General features: G+C 46.3%; 1 protein-coding gene across 2 annotated transcripts in view; it reads left to right on the top strand.

Moving 5' to 3' along the window:
• Positions 1–7812, top strand: part of mib1 (E3 ubiquitin-protein ligase mind bomb 1) — a 592519-nt gene extending 584707 nt beyond the window's left edge. For both annotated transcript variants that reach the window (XM_075668982.1, XM_075668983.1), the window contains 2 exons: positions 294–412; positions 3493–7812. In XM_075668982.1, coding sequence (XP_075525097.1) covers positions 294–412; positions 3493–3633 — 260 coding nt within the window. In that variant the 3' untranslated portion in view covers positions 3634–7812. The remainder of the gene's footprint in view (positions 1–293; positions 413–3492) is intronic.
• Positions 7813–17191: the final 9379 nt, after the last annotated feature.

Genomic DNA, 17191 nt, shown 5'->3' with positions numbered 1-17191 from the left:
AAAAAAAAATGCTGCCACAGTCACTTTCTAATGCTTGACCTTTCCGAAAACAGTGTTAATGCGTCATACAGTGCCGCAACTCTGCACTTCTTTCGCAGTAGCCAAAACTCCTGTTAAATGTGACATATTCCTCCAGTGTCTCTAGGTTCTGTGTAACGAGACTCTACTGTAATGTACTGCATTGTTACAGTAATGTAACACCTTCCATAAACTGGGCCCTGGTTCGTGGGCTCTTTTGGTTTGTGGGCTCTTGTTTCTTTTGTCTGTTCATGACGAACTGCTTTTCTGCGCAGCGCACTCTGCTTCTATTCGTCCTGGTGGGCCTGGGCCGCTGATGAACAATGGCGCACATGACAACACGGTCCACGACTTTCAAAAGTTGCAGCAGCAGCTGCAGGACATTAAAGAACAGGTGCAGTGCCAGAAGTCGTTTTTCTCAGACTTTACTTTTAAACGTTGCCTAGCACACCTGTGGGCCAACGCACTCCAAAATTTTGTACTCATTTATAAAAAAGGAGTATCAAATTTACCTATACTTTCTATTACAGCAAACTGTAGTGCATTACACCTGTATTTGAAAGCTACGTTAAATTTAAGGTTTGTCTCCTATAACGACCCAAAATATGGTCACATTGTAGCGACGGTGAAGAACCACACAGTACCCAAACTGTGAGTCTCAATTTGACACTCTATTTTGTTAACTTGTGCCCAGGGAATCAAGTGACACTCGGAGCACAACAGCAGTGGCAAGTCCACTCGTCAGTTGTCAAAATCTGATCTACGGGTCGAGTGCGTCGGTGATTCGAGCACAACTAATCATACATTCCAGCGTAATTGCTGGTGATGTGTCAATATCAAGGAAAGGCGTCTGACCTGAAGTGAAGAGTTTCCCTCGGCACATGTGTAAGGTTCAAATGTACTAGTCCGACCAGATGATAACGAAAAGAATGAAAACCACCAAAGACTGCTTAATTGCCAGAATTCAGATACACGACATGAACCGAGTTGACGAGCACAGCTTGTCTCTGGCAAATAAAGCAGTAGCTGTGGCCTGGACGAGTACAGCTCATGCTAATTCACTGAATCAGTTTGTACTGATAAAGTATTCTTTGAAATCTCTGTTGTCATTGATTTCGAGGTAATAGGTTCATTATTAAAAGAGAAAATAGAAGCCAGAGTTTCATTTTTGTAATGTTGTGCCAAAACCCTAGCACCAGCATGTCAAGGGGACATCACAAGTTTCCAAGTATTTTGTTGTATTTGGGCTGTTGTGGCTAGGCGCTAGTTCTCGAAACTTGCTAGGTTCAGTTCTTGGCTCTTTTGGAAACACAGTGCAATCCGTCTTTACTGACAAAACATTACCTAGGCTTGAGCTGGTACGGGGAACTTAAAGGCGACGTTGGTATCCGCTTTTTGTTTCTGCCCCTTTCTGGCTTGCCAAACTTCCTCTCAGTTAAAGAGTGACTTCTTTTTTTTTGTGTGTGTGTACTGTAGAAAGGTAATTTACTTATACAGTTCAACTAATTTGTCTCTTTAGTGTTCCTTTAAAGGAGTTTTGTCACATATCTTCAAGGGTGCAAGAAACTCCTCCACGTGTGTCCCTAAATGTGAAGGTTGGGAAATACTTATATTTTAATTTAATGCAAAAGTTGGCTTCTAGTAAACAAACCTGGTAATCAACTTTGCCACTACGTTGATGACACAAAGTGAAATTTATTGACCTGGTATAGTGCTAGGGTGTGGTTTTGCGAGGTTGCTCACGAAAAAATGTACAAGCACGCTGCACAGTTTTTCTTCTGGCTGAGCTCACATTCCAAGAACTTTCAAAATTTTGAGAACTTTAGTCCTTTACCTCCCCTAAACGAGCTGGGCTAGTCTGCGGTAGAAAGTGCCAGTTTACCTCGCTGAAGACAACCATAGTACGTCCATGTGCCTGGTTCTGTTTTTTGATCACAGATGGCATGGGGGGGGGGGCGGGGAGTTGAAATATCGGTGGAAGCATTTTTTAAAAGTTGGCAACAAGAAAAATGGCATCAACGTCATCGTCGTCGGGCAGCACGCTAACTGAGGTCACACTAAATGAGACCACGCTTACTTAGGCCTTCCTAGATGAATGAGTATAATCCCACATGGTAGTCAGCTGCATCACAACTCGCACAGGGCATGGAAGCCATGTTTGGAGAGCTCGCATTGGTCTCCCCCCACCTTCCCCGCTTAAAAAGCCACTTCAGGCAGTGCCAGCAAGGGCAACTTTCTATAGGATCTAAAAATTTGTGTGTTCTCCAAATAAATGTAATTCCAAATGTAGTTTGTGCATTTATTTGATGTGCCATTTCCATCAAGCATTGTTTAATTGATATTCAAGGAACCTTTCTTTGGAAATTATTTGCAAGGTAAATGGTCAACTGCACCATGGCAGCTCAGCAGCGGTTGCGTTTCACTGCCAAGCACATGGTCGTCGGTTCAACTTCTAGTTGCGGCAGCTGCATTTCAATGGGGGTGAACATGCTTCAGAGTGCACGTTAAAGAAGCTCGGGTGGTCAAAATTAATTCGGAGCTCTCCACTACAGTGTTCCTCATAACCCACCGAGCAGCATCGGTGTGTTAATTAAAGGACACTCGAGAGAGGAATTATTTTAGTTGTATCAGTAAGGCTTACCCTACTGCAATACCGAGAAAGCCACTCTTGCTGTCAGAAGAGTCTTGCAAAAGCCAGAAAAGATCCAAAAACGAAAGACTGCTGCCAACGCCACCTTGCAAGTTCCTGCGTGAGCTTGCCATGACATCGTCGATCTCGACAGAATCTGCTCGGGCCTAGTTAACTGTTTATCCATTAAGATGGACTGCACTGTATACTAAACTACTATACTGTATACCAAAGGAGCCAAAGATCTTGCTAGTTTTGAAAATGTTTACCAAGTCAGAATGACCCAAATACAATAGAATGTTTTGGGATCTGTGATGTCACACTGATGTACCGGGCGGTCCACTGTTAAAATAAACAGTTGAATGCAGAGTAAGTCTGCATTTTCCTCTCTAGCAAGAGCAGGATCACCCAGATTTGCAGATAACTTGTAGTTGGTAGCTCCGGCTCCTTTCGGCATACCTGCGCAGTGGATTGCCATTGCTTCTGTAACCACTTACAGCTAGGGTGCCAGCAAAGTGAGAGCCGCACATTTGAGTGCTCCCTATAACAGTGGACTACACTGTACAGTGCTGGAGTTTCAACACAAGAATTGAACTTTTACGTTAATTTTCTCTTCTAGTAACCAAACTACGGCTCGAGTAACTACAGGTCGAGTTCTAGTAACCGTGGAATTCACAAAAATAAGAGCGTCAATAGAATACATTATCATTCTGAGCAGACTTAGTTTCTCTCTGATGTCCCTTTACACCCCATAACTTAATTTAACTAGTGGGAGGCTTTCTTTTGAGCAAGTTCAGTTAGAAAATTGATAACAACCCCCAAATTACCTTTCTCGCCCCTTTCAGACCATGTGCCCAGTCTGCCTGGATCGACTCAAAAACATGATCTTCCTGTGCGGTCACGGGACTTGTCAGATGTGCGGTGACCGTATGTCCGAGTGCCCCATCTGCCGCAAGGCAGTCGAGAAGCGCATCCTGCTCTATTGACTGTTTGTTCTCCGGCACAGTAGAGCACGGGTCTCAGAGTCGCTGGTACGATCTGCGGTCCTCTTAGTCACAACCGTGTAGCTAGTTGTGCCCTTTTTGGGTGAAGACAACACTTTGACATCATTGAGACTTAGCGTTTGCATTGATGCCATGGCTCCCCGCCCCCATTTGTCCTTTTTTTTTTTTTTCATATGCCTAACATGTATGCATGCCCGTATTTCCGTAATTTTTCACTCCTTTTACCTTTTGGCATGCTATTTTGCTTAAGCGTATCACTTTCCTTATAGTCAGCTGTGTCTATTTTGTTGCATTTAGTCTTCGGTTATGCCACACCCGCCCTGTTGTGTTTGATTGAACTATCACTTTTCAGCTATTTGTCAACGACAGTTTGTTTCCAAATGTCATTTGTTAAAGTCCATGGAATGTAGTCTCTGAAAAACTAGGATGTCATCCCTGAATTTACGGAAAACTCCATTTAAAAATAAGAAATCATCTTTGCTATCAGAATAATCAGGCAAGAAACAAAGGCCAGATGGGATAAATTTCTGGCTTGTAGTAGTTACGCATCTCGTGCTAGCACTTCGCGGGCTCGTGACGCTCTGTTGCATTTTTAATTGTCATCAAATTTTCCTAATACTTCCTGTTCAATGCCATATTCAGTTGTGTGTACTCCCAAATATTTCCTTTTCGTGAGCTTCTGTGTAGCTTTCTTTACCGGATACTATTTAGCATGAAAATAAAATGCTCACGAGAGCTTTTATTTTCTTGTCATGATGTGTGTCTTTTAGTTTTTTTTTTTTCAATATTTCTTAAAACGTTACTCGTGCAGTTTTGAAAGCCATATAAATTTTAGACTAGTCCGCCATATTACTTGGCCATCGCACGAATTGACTTTTCGTGCAAAAAATCGAGCAAGTCGAGAATGTGTGCTGGCTCCATTAATGTTTTCTTTTTTTTTTCAAATTACCACTCACTCTTGCTTCAGCACTTATTAATAAGATTGTCATAACGATTGCTTCCTGCATAGTTCATTCATATATACTGCGCTCACTGAGCAGCTGGAAACTTTGTTAGAACAAAGGCAAACTGAGTGTGCTCAGGATTCCTGCGATTCTGTTGCTGTCATTGGTAGTGTGTGCCCCACTATTGTCACTGTAGTAGCTTTGTTCAAAGTGCATTGACCTGTCCTACCCTCTGCAAAGAACTTCATGATGAATACCAATGTGCACACTTGCATGTAATCTTCACCTGCTCTGTGAAAGTTCTTTCTTTCTAGCAAACAGTATATATCGTAAATGACCACAGAAATTAGTAGGCTGTGGTGTTAGGTCTTCCTCATTGTGTTACAAGCAGCCGTACATCCATAATGGTTAATCGTTTGTTGGAATGAAAACTTATATGCTCGTATCCAAACTGCTTGTGTACTCTGTAAGTTATTGATGATAGTTTTTACCTGCGGGTTCGGCTCACAGACAAAGAGCATGTACCATCTGGCCTTGAGGATTGGCTGCCCATAACTGCCACTAAACTACTACGCATCGCCGCGAAATCTTGAGCCAGTTCACATTGCAAGAACTTTTGCTTGAGAGTATCTGAGGCATGTTGTAATCACAACTCCCGTGTGATAGTGTATTGTCATTGAATCATTGAATGTCCGTGTAATGGGAAGCTGCGGGGTATTATTTCAGTCAAGTCACAATGTTCTACAATAGGCTATATATAGTGCTGTATACTGTTGTGATAGCTGGACCTACTAAGCGCTGTAACTCTTGAAAAATATTCCTTGATCGTACAACTGATTGTTTGTTGTTTGTGTGAGCTGGGACATGAAATCTGAATGACTTCACTGTCAATATTTTACTGGATTGATATGTATGCCCTTGTCACCAGGCAGAAAGGGTGAGTTGCAGGCTGTTATGTGACCTGTTGGCTTAGCACTTGTACGTGCATTTACTTCTGTCAACACCTGCTGTCCTAACATAGGGCTTAGCTTTTTATTGCATGTTAACTCAACACAGGGCTAAGTGTGGTGAAATATTGTGCACCCTCGCATCTTCACAAAAGTTGCTGACAGCTCGCGCTGTGCGCAGTTTTATTTCACTAAATGGTTGCACTTAAACTCCAGCCAAGCCAGTCTATGTAAGACATTAATCAGCTCTGCTTTCTTCAATGCCATAATTTTTAATATCACAGGGTGTCTGGAATTTTCGTCTAGAAGATGGACGAATGATCCAACCAAGAGAAAGCGGTGATAGATGACAAAGACTGGAATTGATCAGCAGTGAACAAAGGAGGCTGAGGCATCACTTATTCACCCAATACTGATCAATTCACTGGCGGATGGACTTACAAGCAGATATTCACCTTATTTTCCCAACTATGATCTGCACCTAGTGACAGTCTGCAGGGTCAACTTTGGGCTTAATATAGAAAGTTATTCCTTAGTCTACTCCCACTGCAACCTCTGCAGAGATAGTGATAGACTAAAGATATGTTATTTTCTAATTGTCTGCAATGAGTATAACCAGTCTTGCTATTATACAGTTGATTTTGTTATCTAATTCAGCACGGTGAAAGGCTGCAGGGGCAGTGGTGCCTAGGTTTTTTGAAGCGTGCCTATGGTTGTAAAGGTATTAAATGATAATCCATGCCAATGTGCAGTCTACAACATGTGGAATTTCAACTATCCAACATGTATTGTCTGCAGGCTGTATTCCAGAAAATGTGGTATTCTAGTGTCAAGCCTATTGTTGTTTATACATAATGTTTTACACAAAAGCCACCAGAGGGCACTCTTGTGCTAATAAACTTGCCAAGATCACCAAATTTACCAGTGTGGTGGCTCAGCCGGTGTGAGGTATGTTTGTATACAGGACACAAAATAAAACTGGCTTGATGTGTCCCTATAGCTTTCTAAATAAACCTACCATAACAAAATTTTATGTCAAAATAATCAGTAACTTAGTCCAGCCAATTATTGCTACTGCTATCTCTCCGTTCACAGTGCTTCAAATGAAGAGAGTTGGTGTTAGAAAGGTAGGCTCTTACTGTTAAAATATTAGCCAGCTTTAGAATTGCATGTGCCTTGGACAGCTGTCATTTGCTTAGTGCACTGAAATTTTATTGGCTTTAAAGCTTTACCACAATGGGTGTAAAGCAACACTACTACAGCGTCAATGCACGACATGGTTGAAGCAAACAAAAGGGCTCTTACTGACGTAGGCACAGGTACTTCACTGGCTAGTAAAAATCCCTGTATCTCCCTGTTTTCCAGGGTGCTTGACCTTTTTTGAGCACCAGACGGCACTCGGGTGGTGTTTGTGTGAAGCTCCGGGGTTATTCGCTAATCAAGCAGCTCACCGTCTAGCCGCTTACGTTGTCTAGCCCAGTTTGAGTACTAGCCAGATGGCCACTTCGCAATTGTCATTTTTTTAGCTGTCTTACTGCCATGAATCTTGCAATCCTGCCTTTGAATGAAACAGACGCCGTAAGTGCATTTGCAGTATGTTGAACTGGTGAAGGCGCGCTCTCAATGGTGAGGACTCAGAGTTATCGGTAACCAATTGAGTAAGACGAACATGTCCTGCACAGTAAACAGTTGTCAATTGACTTTAAAGAAAAAACATAGTGCTCCCTTTCTCATTATGTTTGCGCTAACCGTACCATCAATGGACCGTTGAGTGTACCGCATATACCACCATTGTTTTGTGCCTTAAGCTACAATCCGCTGAGTGGGAGAGCAACGATGTGCTTACTAGCGTGAGAGAAAGACTGGTTGACTGTAGTGTGCTTGGTAACATGAATGAAGGCTTGGTTAACTAACAGTAGTTCGGGGCTTCGATGACTGCGCTCTTCACGTCTGGCTGCCATGGCTGATCCAAGTGCGACTTTGTGTGTTTATCACTGGAAAGTTTGCAAGAACTAAATGCCAATGTTTTGATAATGCCCTTCATGCTGTGCTTTTGCATTTTGCTTCTGTTTACCAGGAGTGCAAATGTATTCATCCTTATTCAAAACCTTTGCATGTTTACTTGATTTAGTTTTGCCCAGAGTAGCTCAGTTCAGCCTTGTTTTTACGTTTCTCAAGATCCAAGTTACTGCACTGCCTTGTAGCGGCACTTTCAGCTCTTATTTATATTGCCTTGTTTGTAGAGCATAATAAAAAATGGTGCAAACCGATGTCTCGTTGTTCAATCGGTACGTTGTTATGCTTATTAGAACAGCCCTGAACACTCTCTTCTTCATACACTCCAACTCATACAAACATCCGACCTTCCCTTCGCTATTTATTTATTTATTAGTATTACCCTCAGGGCCAGAGGCATCACAGAGGGGAGGGGAACATATGGGAAAGAAGATACGATACAGGTTTTGTTCTGTTCATACAATGTTAGCTAAAGAGATGAGATAAAAGCGGGAAGCAACAAAAATTCAAGCAATTGGCGGATAACAAATATAGTTACATACTTGGTTAGTTACGTTGCGATACACTTGTGTTTAAAACATTTTGAAACTGGGACTAGTGAGCAGTGGATGTGACTGTTCCCGGAAGGTGGTTCCAGTCCTGTGAAGTGCGGGGTACAAATTATTGGTAACATACTTGCATTATGACATTATTCCCACCTTTTGTGCATGATCGAAACGAGGAGAAATCTATGATGTAGGAAGAATAAGGTCATTGTGCAGGGCGGTACTGTAGTATATCTTGTGGAAGAGACATAGGCGAGAAAACTTGCGGTGACAGGCGAGTGACGCAAGCTGGAGAGACTCTTTCATTAAAGCAATACTGGCAGTACAACTGTGGTTTCTTAGAATAAAGCAGAGTTATTTTGGACAAGCTCGAGGGCAGAGGTTTAAATAGCAATGCTGGGGTCCCAGATGGAAGAGGCATATTCGAGTTTACTTCGGTCTAAAGATTTGTAAAGGAGGAGTTTTAAAGATACAGGAGTAGATGAAAAATTGTGCCGGAGGTAACCTAATGAGCGGTTTGAATTGCTAATTATTTTGCTAAAGTGAAGAGACCATGTAAGAGAGGAAGTTATATGGGCACCTAAGTAGCAATAGGATGTCACACCTGGGAGAGCTGGACTGCTCCACTGCAAGAACTATGTCTGCAACTGTATAGACAGGCTTAGCCTGTCCATGAACCTTCAGTCAAGCCTTGATATAACAAACTTATTTACAAAGCAAATATAAAATATCTACATTTCTTGCCAATATCCCAATGACAACACCTCCAATGACCTCCACAGGATATTGCACGAACATCCGCTGCCAGAACATGGATATCCTAGGGGTTTGTAGAGCACGTCCTGCAAACATCCCTCATACATTCATTTGGCCACACTTTCCGTGTGCTGCTGATATCCCTTGCATGTCCGCCAGGGACATGCTGTGTACATTTTACTGACACATGCCAGGGCCTTTTGCACACTGTTTGTTATAACATCTATTCTATTCATGGCACACGTTGTGTGAGATATGCAGCTGGCTGACTGTCCACGCATCAAGATCTCATACATTGCATGTGCACATGTTACGCATGCGGAAGTGCATCATTCTCTTCATTCTTCTAGGCCTTGCGTTTACTCAACTGGCTTATTGAAATAACTCAAGTTTTCATAGCAAGTTGCATCAAAAGATTTGCGAAGTACAATGTACGTACAAGCCACAGACATGAAAGCTTCGAATTTTAATTTGCACATACAAAGAAACTCGACGACAGAGTCTCTTGGAGGATGAGATATTCACGTGTATGCCAAAAAGAGGTCATTTGTGGTATCCTTTGGATGACCGTAGTAGGATATATTAAACATATACATCTGAGATATCCTTAGAACATCTGTGTAGTATATTTGTTTTCGAAATGGTGCATGGACGTTGCAACATGATTCGGATGTCCTGCGGACAGTGTTCTCACTGGGATCGTTGTGCTTGCTTACACATTGATCAGGCATGATGAAGGTATTGCTGTGTTAAATGTGAATTTGTGTGGTAAAGTATGGATGTATTTCATTTTACAGAATAGGTGACGGCTGCAGCAGCAATGGTAGCACCATCTTCTGACATGGTCTTTGACCACAATGTCTTGGGAATATCTTGTGTTGCTTCACTGTTACTGTAGAAGGGAAAATAGAAACATGAATCCAAATTTGTTGCTGTCAACACCTGTGTACCAGTAGATGGGCAGATCTTGCTCATTACAATTAAACATCTGTGCATAATAAACCTCCAAGATTGTCTGGCGACCGCCACTCGATCCTGGAATTCATGGTCTGCGCACTCTAGTTGACGTCAATCTCACAGGGTGGCACCTCCAGCAAAGTTGTCAATTTCTCCTGTATTCCATAAACTGTAATCTGTAATCTGTAATGTCAATGAACACGCTGCCACTTGTGGAATGCTGGGTCACCACAAATGTAAATGTGTGTGACCTAGGGTGCTGGAACGAGAGCTTTTCAATGCATTAGCATTCTTAGGATACTTCACATATTTTCCAGGAGCTATGTATGTATGTTTGTATCTAACCGTTCTCCTGCCAACCTGGGCCACTGGGTAGTCAGTGGTCAAATAAATAGCAAGTTGGGCTGCTGTGCTGAGGTAACGGCTTGAAACCAAACATCGGACCAACTTGGGTCACTGAGTATGCGGCAATGTGCACATGCGTGCTGCTCTTCAATGACTCTTTCACGCGCACATGGGTCACGGTATTTACGGGCCTGGGTAGGTACCACTGTTCGAAGAAACTCTTTGATGCCAACTTGGGTCACTCCGTATGTGCCAGTGGGTTCAATGAACATTTTTGATGCCAGCTTTAGTAACTGTATGTGCCACTGGGAGTGTGCTGCTCTAAAATAACGAAAAGGATTTCCTAAGTTTCTCCGATGCTGAGCAGAATCAAACCCAGCTAGATCTCAAGGGTTTCTGGAGGTCAGCAACCCAACGCATTAGCAGGCTGCACCACGGACGCACAGGGTATGTTCAGCTCTTCAATAAACCTCTCGCTGTCTTGGATCGCTAAGTATATGCCACTGGGTGTGTGGCAAGTGAGGGAACAAACTTAAGCGTTCGCAGGCACTGGTGCGCCACGCTTCTCGTATCGGAGGTTGCACGTGAACTTTTCGGCAGTGCCGCTAGATGGCGCGGCTTGTGCGGAAAGGAGCGCGAGAGAGTAGCACGGTTGCTGTAAAGTCCCTTGAACTTCGTAAAGTAGTGCTGCGCTTTGAAGAATGCCGCCTCCTCGCGCGCTCTGGCCGAGGCCGCCGCCGCGTCGCAATTGGCCTAATAGCATCACGTGGGCCCTCGCGCCTTGCTTCAGCGCCATTTTTGCTCGAGAATCGTCTACGGAGTGGCGAGGGACGCATGTTGGCGCCGCTGCTACGCTCGAGCAGTGTAGGCGGCGCCACGGTCGAGGAGGGAGCGTGAAAGAGGGGAGAAACGAGGAGTGAAGGCGGAGGAGGAGAGCGTCATTACTATACCAAGTTTAAGGGGCTTTAGGTTGCTGCACAACACATTTCTCAGCGTTCGCACGCATTGGTGCGCCATGCATTTCGGAGGCTTCACGCAGGCTTCCCCGTGGCGGCGTTAGATGGCGCCGAGTGTTCTTGGGGAAGCGCGACGAAGGAATACCGCTCTAGTACACACCTCCTACATAACTCGTTCCGATGGTGGCACTACATTGTGTCGCTATATTGATTCAATGATAAACACATTAATGCCGACAGTCATCGTTAGATGTATTCTGTAGCAATTTCTCATACCAGCTCGTGCGTAAGAGAGACATTTGGGTACTTTTGCTGGAGACTTATGTGATATCTGGGGACTTCTTTTCTGGGCACTCTAGCATCTAATGTGCGTTGCCTAGGTGCCAGTCGGAGGATGCGTGGCGCGCGATTCTCCCTTGTGTAAGCCCCGCTCGGACTTCCGTTCAAACGCGATCATAACTACTGATACAGAGTCTGTAAGGACGAAGTGGTATATAGTTCCCAGGGAAAACAATGAAGTCCTATGGATATCCTATCGACACACTGTCGGGGCATGAATATCCAGGGATGTATCGATACGTCCTGCGGGCGACCCTCGCATGACCGCTGCTTGTCCGCACTTCCCGTGTCCTGCGTACATCCCGTGCACGTCTGCGACGGACATTGTGGGAACACGCTGCATACATTTTACGGACACATATGCCAGGGCGTTTTGCACGGTGTCTGAAATAACGTTAATTGGAGGACAAACATTCACGTGTATGCTGAAAGAGGTCCATATATGGGATAACCTAGCTGGGTACGTCCGTGGTAGGATATCCGTAACTGCGCGCCCGGCGGACATCCCATTCGTATTTGAAATGGTGCGTGGACATTGGGACATAACAGGGATATGTCGTACGGATGAAGTGTATCCACTCGGTTGTTTGTCGTCAGTGGTTGGACCGTGTCACCGGGACTCGCGTTGCGGGAACGTTTGCATCTTCGCAGCGCGTCTTCGGCGCTCGGCCACTGTACATGGTCGTCGTCTGCAAGAAGAGTGCCACATGGGCACGTCCTGCGAGTGCTCTGGCTGGCCGGCACCAGACGTATGAAGTACAGCCCAACCTTTTGGTATGACGTGCATATGAATATTTTAAAATGGAAGGAACTCCCAGTAACAACGTGTAATTCATTGCCCATTGGTCTGCAGTCGCTAAAGCAACAGGCGCACGAAACTCGGACGAATACGAAGAAGGAAGTCACCTCGATGTCCTCCTGACATGCGAGGTGGCGACAACCGCGTCGTCTGCTACGGCGTCCGCCATGTCAGTGCTCACGCCTTGGCAGCGCACGGCTGGGGTGCTAATGGAAAAAAAAGTTTTCAAGAGAGAGAGAACAGCAGTTCGTGGAGAAAACAGTGCGCGGAAAACCGCTATTAAGCGATAGCTGCTAAATTATTCAATTCTATTGCTATAGCAATTATATGGACACTCCAGGCGCATTTCTGCAGTCGCCGTGAAGTTTCATATCAAGTCCAAGGACGATAAAATCGTCGCCGTGCGCCGTGTGCTGTATGTACGGGTGTAAGCGTGCGAGGATGAGCCCACGATCGCGGCACAATCCCCCGCACGCAAGAGAGGAAAGCGGGGAGCAAGCGCCCCGTCTTCCGTCGCGCGCAAGGCTCCGGGAGGATGGTAGGGAAGGACTGGCGCGCCCGTCCGGGTAGCGTTGGTAATATCAATGAACGATTAATTGATTAAATGTATCCCGCAGAACGGTTAATCTTCATCGATGTCCACCTTTCATTTAATCGATTAGAAGCGTTCAATTAATCGTTTTCGAGAGTTTGACGGGAGTTGAGCACGCGAATTTTGAAATCGTACTGTAATATGGCGGAGCACGAGCAGTGACCGTGCGGCTGTGGTAGAGCGACTGTCTACTCTTTGCCGAGCCGAGCGCTTCCCATTTCTTCCCGTACACCGCACACGCCACCACACCGCCCGAAGCCGGAGGCTTGAAATGTGCTCGCATACCCAACCTTACTGTAGCAACCCAGTCGTTGATCGTCGCGTGGCTCTCAGGCCACTAAAGACGTGGCGCCATATTCGCGCTGGTTTAGAGCATGTACAGTGGAAACTCGATTTAACGAAGTGATGACCGCACTCGAATTATTTCGTTAAATCGGGAAGTTTGTAAAATCGAAAACGAATTTTTCGGTCTTTCGATATCTCGAGCTGTGACGTAGCGACACGCAAATTCTACCGCGGTATTTTATCCACCGCTAATCCAGCCATCTGTCGCGTAAACCATGAAATAACAGAGAATTTTAGTGTGCCCGGTATTCCGGCAAGCGCGGGCGGTTTGCCGGATGAGCGGGGACGTAAACGTGAGCGGCCAGACCGGTGGCGCAAAGTGGTGCTGGTGCAAAGCTCAACCCCATAAACGCAGAGCCAATTACTACGTTATTCTTAGCTGCTGATGTAAATACTCGACAGCGGCGTAATCGTGTTCACCATTACGTCGCTGCCGAAAGTTTGCACCACCAGCGATTCAGAATATAGCAGGTTACTGCAATTTTAGCTCTGTGTTTGTTTGCTTGAGCTCTACGCCACCAGACGGCTGTACCCCTCCGGCCGTTCACATTTACGCCCCCGCCCTCCGGCAATGCGGCCAAACCAGCCCCGTTTGCCGGAATAGGGGACACGCTAAAAATTTCTAACGAAAGCAAACACCGCCGCCCCTACCAAGGCGGTGTTGAGTCGACTGTTCCGTGCATGAGCGCGGCGTGCAGCCCCGTCAAAATAACGCTAGGGATGTGACCATGGCGCCTAGGTGTTTTGACGCGATAGCTTTAGAGCGCACGCTTCAAGAAGAAGCCGTCTGTGTTAAAATTGGAAATAAATATCCGGTTTTTACTCATTTAATTCACGAAAAACTTCATTAAATCAAGTTCGGCCAAGTTTGTTTCGTTAATTCGGGTTCCTGCCGAAACGCATCTGCAGGGGAATGTGAATTTCTTCGTTATACCGGGAACTTGGTAAAATTCGGTTTCGTTAGGTCGAGATTTATCTGTATTCGACATAGCGATGGAGTTTGTGTCGAGCCCCTCGTGGTTGCTTAGTGGCTGTGCTTGTTGGGCTGCTGAGCATGGTGTCGTGGGATTGAATCACGGCCACGGCGGCTGCATTTCGATGGGGACGAAATGCGAAAACACCCGTGTCACTTAGATTTAGGTGCACGTTAAAGAACCTCTCTTGTGGTCCAAATTATTCCGGAGACTCCCTCTAAGGCTTGCCTCATAAATCGGCTTTGGCACGTAAAACCCAATAATTTAATTTTTCAGTTCATGTCGACTTCGGCGAATCTATAGCTTTCGAGCGTCTATTCTCGCATGCTGGTGGTGTGGCCACGAAAGAAAGTGTCGGTTTCACTTAAGCATCCCAAGCAATTGACATTCTTTCGCTCTGTAGAAAAATCATGTGACTGAAAATCCTAAACCAGCAATCTTCTTTTCCCTTGTGCATATCGCAATTTCATGCATGTTTTAGTTCGACTTCAGCTTTCACTTTTGCCAATTTTCTTATTCCTTGTTAACCGTACTGTACAGGGATCCACTAGAGCAATTTATCTTGTTCAGTGCTGCTCTATAAGTGACATTTCAAAGCATACTGTTACGTCTCAACACGGCATCTTCGGCATGCGCTCCAAGGGAAGAAGGACTTCATGTAGCGCGTCCACATAACGCACAGTAAGCCTAACTTTGACCAAGCTGTGCAAATCTTGCACCTTCCTCCGACTATTCAGCCATAGAAATTACTGCCTCTGAGCTTTCCTCTCTGAACACTTTCGCCTCTAGATATAGACCAGTTTGTACTCGGTCTATAAACGGGGCAAAAAGTGGCATGCCACTAGCCGAGAAATATACTCGGCACACACATCTACACCGATGCCTAAACCACTCGGGAGCCTCCTGTGGCCTTTATGTGCCCTCAACAAGACAAACGCTTTCTTATAGGCTGCAGCTGAGGACATCCTCAACGACAGCAGAGCTTCACGGCATCAAAGAAGCTGTCCTGTATAGGCTTCGCAGTGCCTGACCAATAGGCGACTTTCACTGACTCTAAAGGAGCACTACAACCACTGTGCCAGTCTGCTAAAAAAAAACACGAGCCTGTTTCTTTCGACATTGCGTACTTACACCACTCGGTCATTGCATCAGGCCACACCCGGTATCACATTTCAGTGGATACCGGCTTATTGTGGTATTCTGGCCAACGAAAAAGCAGATGAAGCGGCACGCTAAGGTCTTCAACACCAAAATTGTAAGCGGATTTATTTCACCAGATCTGATGCTTCACAACTAGCTAAAAGATTTGCTTCTGGAGAAAAGGATCGGCTCTGGAGCTTGCCGGCCCAACATTACCCTTTCCTTTACTCACTCGACCCAAAGCTCGGATCCATGCAAACTCCTATCCAGCATTCCTCGCCATTTGGAAACTCTATTCACCGTCTTCGCCTGAACACCGCCTATAGAAACGGCTTACGGTATCGCTTCGGTCAAGTGACAAGTCCACACTGCAACAACTGTGGCTCAATGGAAACCATGGAGCATATCCTATTTGAGTGTCGAGAGTACGCCAACGAGTGTGCGTTCTATAAACATTGCAGCATTCGCCTGTCATTTGACTGAGTCTTAGGCCATTTAGCCTGCCTCGCGCAACAGAGGCGTGCGATGAATTTTTTTTTATTTAAGTACTTAGAAAACATTAGTCAACTCTACAAACTTTAGTTCTACTGTGTCACACTCATGCACCTTTCACGCGAAGAATTTTGTCACCTCATTGTAGGACGGTGCACACACTGAAGGATAGGATAGGAATAAACTTTATTTGTCCAATGATCATAGCTGTTGGTGCCCGGGGCTAGGCTGCCAGGGGTCCATCGCCCGAGGAAAATCTTCCGAGATCCTCGGCAACGGCCCACTGGACGGCCCACTCCTGGTGTTCGGGTGCCTTACTGAGGAGGGCGGCTTGCCATCTCTCAGCGAGGCGTCCCGCTTCAAAGGGTCCTGCTGTTGTCTTCCCCTTCGTCCTGGTCCTTCCTCCTCATGACGTTGCCATTCCCAAAGCACATGGGCCATATCGACCCGTTCGTGCGCGCACCACGGGCAGCCGGTTGACGGGTGCAGCGCGGGCCACAGGCGGTGCAGAAGGTAGGAGTTGGTGAAAGGGCCCGTTTGCAACCGTCTCAGGTCGACCGCATGGGACCTGTCCAGCTGCCCGTGGGGTTATGGATATTTCCTTCGTTCGTTCCCGTAGTGACCAAGCACCTCTCGGTACGTTGCCGGAAACTCCTCGACATCACGGTCAGCGTCCCCGTGATCCCCAGCTCCGTCCGCCGCGATTTGAGTTGTGTAGGTAACGACAGCGGCGGCGCCAGACGGGGTGGCCGCCGCCGTCACTCCTCCGCTGGGGTCCCGCACAACAACGGCAGCGGCTTCCTTCTGGGTGACCGCGTCGCGGTGGGTAAGCTGCCTCGTGACGAAGTGGGTGCGCTCGTTGTGATTGGGCGGGGTGTCGGTGTGTCTTCGGCGTCATCATTGTTGTGTTCGCGGCTGTTGTTGCTAGTGCCAAGCTCCCCGACATGCGCGGGAAACCACTTGAGGGACTTCTTTGTAATCGTGTGGACCCGAAGTTCCCGACCCTGGCGTTTAGCATGCGCGCACCATCCACGGACACCCAACCTTTGGTGTAGGTACGAATCGCCAATCTGGAGTCGCTAATGATCAGGCTATCCTCCCCACCTCCGTGGAGTACCGCGAGGGCTATGGCCATCTCCTCCGCTGCTTCGGCCGACGGCAGTCTCGCTGATGCCGGGACTCGGATCCTTCCCTTCGTATCTACGACCAGTGGCGTAGCTAGGTCGTCTGGCACCCGGGGCCCTTAGCTCTTCTGTCACCCCCCCCCCCCGGCTGTAGTCGAGGAAGGCGGGGATATCGACAATTTTCGAGTGTCTTCAGACGTATATGACACCCCCCCCCTGCTGGCCCCGTGCACCCGGGGCCCACGGCCCCCCGGCCCCCCCTGTTGCTA

Source organism: Dermacentor variabilis, chromosome 9 (assembly GCF_050947875.1).
Source record: "Dermacentor variabilis isolate Ectoservices chromosome 9, ASM5094787v1, whole genome shotgun sequence".
Classification (NCBI taxonomy): domain Eukaryota; kingdom Metazoa; phylum Arthropoda; class Arachnida; order Ixodida; family Ixodidae; genus Dermacentor; species Dermacentor variabilis.
The sequence above is the reverse complement of the archived record's forward strand: the minus strand, read 5'-3'. Positions and strand labels throughout refer to the sequence as shown.